The sequence below is a fragment of the Euprymna scolopes genome, chromosome 15, assembly GCF_053919585.1.
Source record: "Euprymna scolopes isolate OS-2025 chromosome 15, ASM5391958v1, whole genome shotgun sequence".
Lineage (NCBI taxonomy): Eukaryota > Metazoa > Mollusca > Cephalopoda > Sepiida > Sepiolidae > Euprymna > Euprymna scolopes.
In genome coordinates, this window is record NC_136496.1 from 110,815,414 (window position 1) to 110,827,913 (window position 12,500).

The 12,500-nt window shown below is 35.7% G+C and overlaps 1 protein-coding gene across 2 annotated transcripts in view; it reads right to left on the reverse strand.

Annotated features, from left to right (window-relative positions):
- The window catches only part of LOC145294064 (angiopoietin-4-like), a 32,938-nt gene that overhangs the window by 1,392 nt on the left and 19,046 nt on the right, over window positions 1–12,500 (reverse strand). For both annotated transcript variants that reach the window (XM_080141063.1, XM_080141064.1), the window contains 2 exons: window positions 9,376–9,462; window positions 1–1,113 (listed from right to left, as the gene is read on the reverse strand). The exon at window positions 1–1,113 is cut by the window's left edge and continues 1,392 nt beyond it. In XM_080141063.1, coding sequence (XP_079997189.1) covers window positions 371–1,113; window positions 9,376–9,462 — 830 coding nt within the window. In that variant the 3' untranslated portion in view covers window positions 1–370. The remainder of the gene's footprint in view (window positions 1,114–9,375; window positions 9,463–12,500) is intronic.

Here is a 12,500-nt window from a genome sequence, read left to right on the forward strand (position 1 = left end):
CGGAAAGTGGAATGTGAACAGTGTAACACACGGGGGAATAACAAATATTTGTGTTTAAAATTCAATTACGGTTTTTTCTCTTTATCCACAGTGTCTACACTTTTGATTGAAATTGCTCCAAACAAGCCTGTTTATATTAAGGCTGCACATATTAATTCAACATTTAAAAAACTAGTTAAGGATAAAGACACTTGTAGAAGTTCAGAGGAGACAGGAGATACACCGTGATAATAACAACTAAGACAAGAAAACCTCGCCGAAATTATTACATAACAACAAAAATTAACTAGTATCTAATAGGAATATAATTTCATGCATTTTGTTTAAAGATGTTAAGAAATATGATAATAAATGTTGGCGTCAGGTTTTGTCAGTCACCGCCATCGTCCACCGGTTTGATTTCCATCCTGGCAGCCCGTAAAGAGTTCTTCAGGCCAAAAAGGTTCCGATAGACGGTGTCCCAGTATATGCCGACGTTCTTGTTGTCGGAGATCACCGAACCGCCTGAGATGTATTGGCCGTTGAGGTTCGAACAACCGCAGATGCTAAACCACCATCCGCCCGACAGCTCTGTCGAACAGTTGGCCGGGTTGTTCTCGTGGTCGTAGGTCGAAAAACGAGACCCGTTGTTGGGCGGGTCTTTGCAGTACTCAGTCGTACTAGTCATACTGTCGCCGCCTGTACTCGAATTGTCGTAGCCGGATAGGTACAAACGATAGCCAGAGACCTCGTTCTCGACCCGGAAGTGGTGATATAGAGAGGTCGCCTCCCCGCCAAGAATCCACATGCTTTTCATCACGATCCGTAGAGCCATGGTCCGATTATAAGTCAGGCGGTGGATAACCTCATTACCGAGCCAGTATTCGCCCTCGACATTACCAAAGCCGTTTTTGTAGTCAGCCCACGGCCGGTTGAAATTCACTGAGCCGTCCATACGTTGCATGATCACTGTCCAGCCAGATCCTGCTTGGATAGTGCAGAACGCCTTCCTCTCTTTTATGCCGGGCACGTTTATCCAGTAGACACCGCTCATGGCGTAACGGCTACCGCGAGCCACGCTGCTACAGTCCATGAACTTTTTTTTTTCCTCTTGTGCCTGTCGCTGTTGTTTAACTAGAAAAGAAAAAATAACAAAAAAAACAAATAAGAAGCAGAATGAAACGCAGTGGAAATAAATGTCGTTGTACAAAAAGTAAAAGGAGTTATTACTTGCCCTATGTTCCTTGTGACGTAGACTACATACAACGTGTTGGATCCCGGTGTCTACATGTTTATGCGTGTGTACTACGTTACAGTAATACCATGTTTACTTGTAAACTAAAACACACAAATGAATACTTTCATTGGAGGAAATATTCCAAGAAAGCAGTGAGTCATCTGTACATTCTTCCAACATATTTCAATTTGTTCTAATCTTTTATGAGTTCTTTTCGAACTGTTCCAAACTCCCCTAAATTACTGGAATTACAGTAACTTTCTTCGTGTTCAATATTCCTTTCAGTTTTCCTGCAAGGTCAGTTATTTTTCTCATTATCACTAAAATCACCTGATGCAAATTGTCCGTATTTCGTTTATCTAAAAATTAAGCGTCAGCTAAAATCCCTAACAGACATCTGTACAGTTCTAGGAGGTCCATACGGGGGGGGAAGCGTTTCCTTCTCTGTTTAAGAAGAAGTTAGTTTATTGCTCATTGCCTGAGGTGCCCTCATCGGGGGCTGTTCAGGCACTTCTTGTAGACCAAAGAGCCCCTTCTCGGACACGCTGACTTTTCAATCCTTCTTCCCTGATCTTTAAGTTCTTGCAGTGAAAGAGAACAAAACAACCCAACATTCCTTTCTATTAAAACGTTTTCTCTGAATAATTTCCTCTGCATAACATTAAACAATAATAATAAGAAGAAGAAGAATTATAATGATGATAATAATAACAATAATAACAATAATAATAACAATAACAATAACAACAATAATAATAACAATAATAATAACAATAATAATAACAATAATAATAAAAATAACAATAACAACAATAACAATAATAATAACAATAATAATAATCATAATAATAATAATGATAATAATAATGATAATAATAACATTAAACAATAATAACAATAATAATGATAATAATAACATTAAACAATAATAACAATAATAATGACAATAATAATAATCATAATAATAACAATAACAACAACAATAATGATAATGACAATAATAATAATGATAATAATAATAACAATAATAATAATGATAATAATGATAATAATAATAATAACATAAAACAACAATAATAATAATAACATTAAACAACAATGATAATAATAATCATAATAATCATAATAATCATAATAATAATAATAATAATAATCATAATAATAATAATAATCATAATAATAATAATCATAATAATAATAATAATAATAATCGCTCAGGATTATCTAGCGTTACTCACGCTACTTTCTTGGTTTTATGCCTCCTTGATTTTGACCATCTGAACTATTGTGACAGAGAAATCTGCGATTTAGCAGAGTTTTTTTCCTCTTGTTGACTATTATCACATCCGGTCTTCTTGCTTGGATGCATTCATTTAATACACTTTCTGGTGTGTGTATGCACTGTTTGCCTGCATGATTAGACTGCTTTTTGTCTTGTAGGTCTTGTTTGCTGCATTCACTTTATATGTGGTTTAACGTTTCGTCTCTTTATCCATGGGTTCTACAGTTTGTTTGTTTGTTTTATGGGGGTGTTTGTTTGTTTGTTTGTTTGTTTGTTTGTTTTTCATGGAAAACGCTCCATATCAAGCATAAAGTAACATTATGTAAAGAACTAAAAACAAATACTTCTTCATGGTCAAAAACTGTTTAATATTAAGAGTTAAATGTATGGATTTCGACGCAGAAAACAGCAGTTTTACCCCTTTGTAAGAAACAGTGCTCATTAAATATGAGGACTAGATGATAAAATAAGAGAAGTGTGTGTTTCGAAACCGCTAAATGTAATCCCAAGATGTTTTTATATTTTGATTTTGATATAGTTCCTTCTGGGAGCGTTGATTTGTGCGACTGTTAATGACTATTCCGTTTCTCTGTTTGTCTTTATTGTATTAATGTTCATGTGCTTTCTTGTGTCTCTACTTTGGTCATTCTTATTAATCGCTGATGAGCTACATCTCTTTCTTATTTTGCTTTCATCGGTTTCCTTCCGTTTCGCTGTTCTCTGCATTGTCTTTTAACATTGTCTCTTACAGTGATGGTTAGCCTTCTTGTAATTTTATTGTGCCATCCAATCAGCCATCTTTATTTATCAGTATTCGTTTTCCATGTCCTCATTTTACATATAGTCTTCCAGTTTCACCTTTCCAATGCAGTGCATTGTACATGGTCGTTAGTTTCCTATTTGGTTGAGAATAAAATTCTTACGGAATTTTTAATTTTGATTTCAAATGATGAATTTTCAAATAAATTTTCATTATAATACTTTTACTTTATATATCATTTTAAAGGGCGTTTATCGCTCTATTTAATCGCTTCAATTAGAATCGTTTTAAAACAATTATGTCTTCTTTTCGTGACGTTGAATACAAGAAGGAAAAGAAAAGCAAATTCGCACAATTTTCTTATTTTAAAACAAACGAGGTCGATAAGATGCTGAAATAGCTCGCCGCATCAATGAAGTGTTTGGTCCAGTAACCACTACTGAACGCAGAGCACAATGGCGGTTAAAGAAATTTCGTGGCAGCGACCAGAGTCTTCAAGAGGATGTTCGTAGTGGTCGATCATCGGATGTTGAATGATTAATTAAGAGCCTTAGTCAAAGCCAATCCACGTACAACTGTTCGAGAACTTGTTTCTGAATTAGTCTAACGTATACAACGATTTCAAACTACTTGAGAGATTGAAAAGACAAAAAGCTTGATAAATGGCTGCTTCACGAATTGAACGAAAACCAAACAAAAAGTGCCCTTATGAAGTGCCATTTTCCTTCTTTTACGCAACAAGAACGACCCGTTTCTCGACCGGGTTGTGACTTGTGATGAAAAGTTGGCTCTTTACGACAACCGGCGACGCTCAGCTCAATAGTTAGACGCAAAACTTCTTGAGGCCAGAGTTACACCAAAAGAAGGTCATGCTGGCTCTTTGATAGTCTGCGACCACTCTCATTTATTGCATTATTAGTTTTGTGAATGAAGGCAAAACCCTAATCCGGCAGAGAACTACTGTCAACAAATGAAATGCATCAGAAACTTCGACAACACCCAACATTCGTCAACAGAAAAAGGCCTAATTCACATCCATGGCAATGCCAGACCGCACGTTGCTAAACCAACCCTACAGAAGTTTAACGAATTGGGCTACGAAACTGTCTCATCCGCCATACTCTCTAGACCTCTCACCTACTGACTAGACTTTTTCAAGCATCTTGACAACTTTTTTTCTGCGTGAAAAATGCTTCAAAAACCTAAGCGATATTAAAAAGGCTTTCAGCGACTTCATCCTAACCAGAACGCAAGATTTTTACGCTACTAGCATAAATAGACTTGTTTTGCAAAAGTGTCTTCATTCTGATGGTTCTTATTTTGACCAATAAATTTTCATTTGAGCCGAGATATGTTCATCTGAAATTCAAAGTTAAAAACCGCAAGAATTTTCTTGTCAACCTGATAGTTGTTCGATCTAGATATTTGAAATCTTTTCTTTTTTGTTCAGTCTATGATGGGTCCAAAATATCTTACTATGGATACTTTCCAGATGTTTATTATTTACATATATAATTGTGCTTCTAAGAATTTACTTGTTTATCTCAGGTTTTCTCTTCCAATCTTATTATTTACTCACGAGGATTTTTTACACGTGTTTTTATAAGTGCGTGATCACTAGTAATAATAAGTGGTGTTTCCTGGAATCTGAGTGACAACAACCCTCTAGATTTTCCAGCACTCTTTCTATTTTAATAGCAAATTATTTTACAACAATCACTTGCCATTGCTGTCTTTACTGGACAACGATTTTTTATCTATTCAAGACCTTTAGAAGCACTAAGCCTTTAGAGGCAATAAGCCTCCCCAAAGGTTCAGTATTTTCCACACCCTTCCAATGGAGGTCTGGGTGGTGTTCTCCCTTCCCAATCGTTTCAACCTCTTTGATACTTAACAATGTTTTTGTGTGGTATCAGTTAAAGATAGTATAATCAAATGTGTGTATTTTGTTTTTGTTTTATTTTGTTTTTATTTTTTTTTTTGTTTTTTTTTGTTTTGTTTTTTGTTTGTTTGTTTTTTTTGTTTTTTTGTTTTTTGATGAAGTATGTTAGTTTATGGGATTTCTAGCAGTTTCAGTTTCCTTGGGGCCGTGTAATATTTTTTTTTCATATTTTTTGTTTGATTTCTATTTAAACTTATCTGTCGGTTAGTACTCATTAATTATATGACTTGGTTTCAGCATTTGTGGGTGTTCTTTAATATTTCGTCTGTTTTCATTTTTTGATTATGTTTAAAGGTTTTCTTTTAATCTTATAGAGATCGGAAATATTCCTACTGGCCCTACAATTATTTGCACAATTCAATATTCCTTTCAGTTCTCTGGCGAGTTCTATAGATTTCTTTCGTTTTCTGCTTTTGTGATCTTCAGCATGTGAACTGCTTGGACAATAAAATCTACGATTTGGCAATTTTTTATTGGCAATCACTGTTCCAGTCCCGTTGCTTGAACGAGTTTCTCTGTTTATGCACCAACACACCAGAGGATGTTCAGTCGTTCACTTTCTAATGCCGATTTGTGTTTGTGTCTGTGCCGTTGGTCCGTATGTTGTAAGTGCAGGCATTTAAATAATAATAATAATAATAATAATAATAATAATAATAATAATAATAATATCGACTACAAAAAAGCGTACGACAGGATCCCCAAAGCATGGATAATAGAATGCCTAAAAATGTATAAAATACCAAGCAGGATCACCAACGTAATAGAAAATGCAATGAAAACATGGAGACTTGAATTGACAACTGATGGACAACATATAACAGAAATTAACATACAAAGAGGCATCTTCCAAGGAGACTCACTATCTCCACTACTGTTCATCACAGCTATGATGCCCTTGAACAGTATTCTGAGAAAGTGCCAAGCCGGATACAAGTTCTCCAATATAGAGGGAAAAAATAAACCACCTAATGTACATGAACGATCTGAAACTTTTTGCAAGGACCGAAAAGGAGCTAGAGACACTAATCAACACTACCAGAATCTTCAGCCAAGATATCCAAATAGAATTTGGAATGGAAAAGTGCGCACAACTAGTTATAAGAAAGGGAACACTGGAAACGACAGAAGGCATGGAACTACCCAACCAAACAGAAATGAGGGCACTAGGGGAACAAGACGACTATAAATACTTGGGAATTCTGGAAGCGGACACCATCAGAGCAACAGAAATGAAAGAGAAAGTTGGAAAGGAATACCTCAGGAGAACAAGAAAACTCCTGGAAACTAAATTATATAGTAGAAACCTAATAAAAGGTATTAATACATGGGCAGTATCACTAGTAAGATACTCTGGGCCGTTTATAGGGTGGACAAAAGAAGAACTGAGACAACTCGACCAGAAAACTTATGACCATGCATAATGCACTACACTCAAAGGATGATATTGACAGACTCTACGTGAAAAGGAAAGACGGTGGGAGGGGACTGATCTGTATAGAAGACTGTGTGAAGGACACAACAAAAGAACTAGAAAAATACATAATGCAAAACACTGAAAGGATAATTATGGCAGCGAGAAACACTGAAAAAAGCAAAACAGAAAACAGAGAGACAAACGACAAAACGAGAAATGGGAAGAGAAACAACTCCACGGAAGATTCATAGGCATGACAAAAGATGAGAATAACGAAAACACCTGGACATGGATGCGAAAAGGACATATAAACCGAGAAACTGAATCTCTAATAACTGCAGCACAAGATAACTCGATAAGAACCAACCATATCAAAGCAAGGATCGATAAAACACAAGAAAACAGCAAATGCAGACTCTGTGGACAAAGAGACGAAACGATAAACCATATAGTAAGCGAATGCAGCAAACTTGCCCAAAAGGAATACAAAAACAGGCATGACCAAGTGGGGAGGGTGGTACACTGGGAATTGTGTAAACGACTGCATTTTGAGCGTACGGACAAATGGTACAAGCATAAACCTGCAACAACACTCGGAAGCGAGAACCACAAAATCCTATGGGGCATGGACATACAGACGGATAAACCCATCCAAGCAAGAAGACCAGATGTCGTAATAATTAACAAGAAAGAAAAATCCTGTCAAATCGTGGACTTTGCAGTCCCAGCTGACCACAGGGTGAGTATGAAAGAAAAGGAGAAACGAAGCAAATACACAGAGCTAGCCAGAGAGTTAAAAGGGATTTGGATGATGAAGAAAGTCCAAATAGTACCGATAATAGTAGGAGCACTAGGAACAATTCCGAAAAACTTTGAAAAAAGAATGTCAGAAATTGGAATCAGAGGAATAACTGCAAAAGTACAACGACTAACTATAATGAAAACGACGGAAATATTCAGGAAAACCCTTGAATGCGGAGAGTAATACAAGACAATATAACGAATAAGCGTTACAGGGAATGAAGAACACCGAAACTGCATATTTACAAGTTCTACACCCCCCATCATGCATGCCCCATTGTTTCATCACCGATCCGCCCCCCCAAAAAAATGATACCAAAGGGCCGAGAATGGTCAATAAGGACTGAAAGACCAAGGAGCGAGCGCCAACCAGATCTCGGCTGGACAAGCGCAAAGAGAACTGGGACCTTGGGGAGGCTTAGTGCCACTCAAATTCCAGTATAAACCAATGGCCACTACCAGCGAGAAATCAATGGTAAGCGGCTGTTGTGATGATGCAAATTCATTTGCAAATGCTATCGAAGGAGGTGGAGAGAGCTGGACGTCTGGGGAGACTTGTTGTTACTCAGCTTCCAGAGAATACCACAGGTTTCCAATCAGATCGTTTGTTGACTTGTGTGAAAGCTCCATGTGAGCCAATAATAATAAGTTTTCACACAGGCCATCATCAAAGAATTCTCTTTGAAAACAACTTGTTGTGTTCCCTGGAGTCTTAGTGATAACAAGTCTCCCCAGATTTCCAGTACTCCCCGCCTCTCTAAGATCATTTGCAAATTAATTTGCGTTATCGCAACAACCGTTTATCATTGATTTCTCGTTATTATTATTATTATTGTGGTCCTGGCTTTGTCACGCTACTGGAGTGGTCGGGGTTTCATGACTACCACATAAGGTTTTGGCCGTTCAAACCTTCCTTCATGCCCCACGTTGTGTCAAAATAGTTTCACAAACGAAAGCCTGAGGTGATTCAGCCAGAAGAATGTTCAATGCTTGTAGTTAGGGTTACCAAACGAATTTAGCAACTCCAAAAGAAAAGTGAAAAGATTTATTGAAACACGTTAGTGTTACAATAATATGGGGAAAAAAACTTGGTTAAAATAAATTCGAATACCGGCTATACGGGGAGAATATGGTTGACTGGTGGAAAGTCTTTGATAGTCAAAAATGACATGTACGGATGCGGCAGAGTTGTCGGCAAGGGTCATGGTTCTTGATCAACGGGAAACAAACCAACTCGATTTCTCAATTTGGTCTGCCATTTTTATGGACCCGATTTTTTCCAGATGCGCTTTGGTTAGCCAATCAGGACAGAATGGTTTAACGCCAAAACCACGAAGAAGAGCAAGAGGAAACGCCCCTCCTTTGGACTTCTATATGATTGTTCATTCTAGAGCAGCCAATTTCTAGTGCCGTAATTAATGATCTGGGTTTCAATTTCTTTGACCGCTCCCAAGGTCTTGTGTCAAACTTTGCACTCCATGCCCTGATCATATTGACCCAGCGCACCTGTCAATGTTCGAAACTTTTGTGTTGTTGTCATTTTATTAAAATCTAAAATGATTTTGTTTTGTTTCTGACAACTCCGTACAATTTCTTACAATTGTTTTGCTTTTGGCAAAAGTTTGATAGGTCAAACTTTTTGTTGTTTTTCAGTGTATCTGTATTTGGTGACTTTTATCTTCTTTCTTTTCTTTTTTTTTGTACTGATTTTAACAAATCTGTTACTCAAATTCAAATGATACAGTAATTTCAAACTTAATTAGTTTCACAATTTTAATCTGCCTTATTAATTTAAGATCTGATTAATTTTACCAGTCAAAGCATGACACTGAAAATGGTAGTGTCATTATTATTATTATTATTGTTGTTGTGTTGTTGTTGTTTTTGTTGTTTACATAAAATTTGAATAATAACAATAAACCTAAAATATAATTGCTTATAATAAAATCGAACTCACGCAATGGTTCAGCCAGAAGGATTGTGTAATTATCGATTTTTTCTTCGAGACGATGGAATTGGTCTTTCATGATTGGTGAGATTTGATCTGAAATAAGAATCAAAGCAATACGATTACAATTAATATTTTGATTCATTCACAAACACATACGCGTGTGTGTGTGTGTGTGTGTGTGTGTGTGTGTGTGTGTGTGTGTGTGTGTGTGTGTGTGTGTGTGTGTGTGTGTGTGTGTGTGTGTGTGTGTGTTTGCGTATGTGTGGGGATAAAATAGATGATATATAATAAAATTAAATACCGTGGGGATAGAAACGTGGAGTTCAAAAGTCGGTTAACTTACTCGTTGAAGGTCAAGCGACGTTTGTCGTATACATCAGCGACACGGTTATGGTAGGAGGGTTTGCTTCTTTTTTTTTTTTTGTATGGGTTTCTCAAAATAATATTCGTGACTTTTCGTGATTTAATTGTGTTTTTTTTATTATTATTATTTATCGATAATCGAAAAAGAAACGATTAAAGAAGAAGCAGTCCGAAGTTAACATCATTATACAGCCAAATATCAGAAGTGAATTAGACAAGTTTTATCAGGGCACAAGCAAAAGGGCCCGGCGTATAAAATCAACAGTCGGTTCTTAACTAAGACAAGGTGCATTCGACATGTTTGTTTTTTGTTTAAAGCACAATTGGACCATGAGAATTGGTAGTTTCAATTTAAACCATTATATAAACTCTCTATTCTTCTCTATATTAATAAAATAGCGCAGGAATTCCCCTCTCGAAAAAAATATCGTAGGTTTGCAACAACAACTGCCACATACAAATCTAGGCTAATAGCCACTATCTTATATAGTTTTCGAATACCTTTGCAGACACATTCAATTGTGATAATCCTAGGAGCAACACCATCACAATCGCAATATCGTTAGAGGAAAGGGTACCTATTTTCCCCTCTAAATATTCAGACCTACCAATGTCACCAGTCGACCCCGGAAGGAAGTCTACACGTTCCACAGAATCTACGCTTACACCGGCCGTTACTAGCTCATACATACATATATACCATTATCTTTCCTTTAGTAGAATAAAATTAATATAATCTCCCTCAGGAAAGTCCGCTGCCTCTGATTGCTAATTTTCTTATTCCGGAATTAGATTATTCCAAACGAACATTTGCAACATGGCGTCGATAAAATAAATACTTCTCCGCACCGTGCCAATTTCAGTTAATAGACACTTAATTTTCAACATATATCAACAGCGAACGAATTGTCCACTCCTTTTACGTAACTAATGACTTTTTAGCTTTTCTACTAAGACTAAAACATACACAAACATACATTTACTACTGGATACAATACGTATCTTCTACATTCTTTCTTTCTTTCTTTTTGGTTGTAGCCGTCAAATGTAAACAACATACGAGTAGTTGTTGACCGATATTATATCAGTCGCGATTTAATGAAAAATGCTTGCTTATATTTCCCCCTTTACCCATCTAATTTACACATTAATTAATTTGTTAGGATAACACTTTATTTTCTCATTCTGATCGCCTACAAGCTGAGGACGATGTTTCCAATAAACATATATGCCCCAGTTTGATAAATAATGTCCTTTTTTATATAGATTCATACATTTCATACACATTCATTTTTTCTTTTTTTTTTTCTTTATTTTTTTTTCTTTTTTTTTTTGGCGTTCAATATATTCTTTTTGGACTTATGCATTTACTGAACCGCACTGAAATAATAATGTGATTATTTAGAAATCCATTACAAACGTGAGAAGGGGATAGTGTTTTGCAACTATTGCATATTCTCACCTAACAAATTAATAACAGATGATGTAAAGCTTATATTTCACTGGAATATACTTTTATAGATTACTACGGTAAAATGGTGGATTCTGAGATTACATTCAAACAAAAATAAAACATTTCTCTACAGGACGCAATAATGCAAAAAAGAAAAACTACAAATATAATAATCGCTTAAAAACAGAAAATTAAATCCTGCTCTATATATATATTTATATATATATATATATATATATATATATATATATATATATATATATATGCATATATATTTATATATATATGTATATATATGTATATATATATATACATATATATACATATATATATACATACATATATATATACATATATATATATACATATATATACATACATATATATATATATATACATATATATACACTTGTGCCCGATATTATTCATACCCCTCGGATCTTTGAGATTTCTATAAGAATATTGCTCAAACCAGAAGGTAGACAATATTAAAGGGATTTCAAACAATAAATCAAGCATAAGCATTTAATTTAAACTCAACAAATAAATAAATTATGCAAGTTTGAAACATTATACAAAGAAAAACAATAATGTCACTAGTTCAAAATTATTCATACCTCTCTTACTAATAGTCAATAGCATGCCCTTTATTCTTAATAACTGCCTGTAACCGTTTTGGATATTTATCAACAAGGTTTTTACAAGCATCAACACTGATTTTTGACCATTCTTCAATGCAGTAGTTCTCCAAATCCCTCAAATTTCTAGGTTTCCGCTTTTTAACCTCAGTTTTCAATATGTGCCAGAGGTTTTCGATAGGGTTCAGGTCGGGACTCTGGCTAGGCCATTCCAAAACATTAATTTGATTATCCTCAAACCATTTCTTGACTATTTTGGCAGTATGTTTTGGATCATTATCCTGTTGAAGGACCCAGTTTGGTCCTAAATGGAGCTTCTCCGCATCCTGTCTAATGTTTTTCTGGAGTATCTCCAACTATTGCTCCTTCTTCATGGTTCCATCTATCTTGACCAAACTACCTGGACCACTAGCCGAAAAGGAGCCCCAAAACATTAGGCTACCACCACCATGTTTCACCGTGGGTATGGTGTTCTTTGGGTTGTAAGCTTCTCCTTTCTTCCTCCAAACGTAAGAAGAATCCATATGGCCAAACAATTCAATTTTTGTTTCGTCAGTCCACAAAATACTTGAGAAAACGGACTCTGGAGAATTCACATGGGTCCTAGCAAACTTTAGACGTGCTGCAAGGTGTTTTCCGGTGTGCAATGGAGTCCTTCTTGGTCTTCTTCCTTTCAG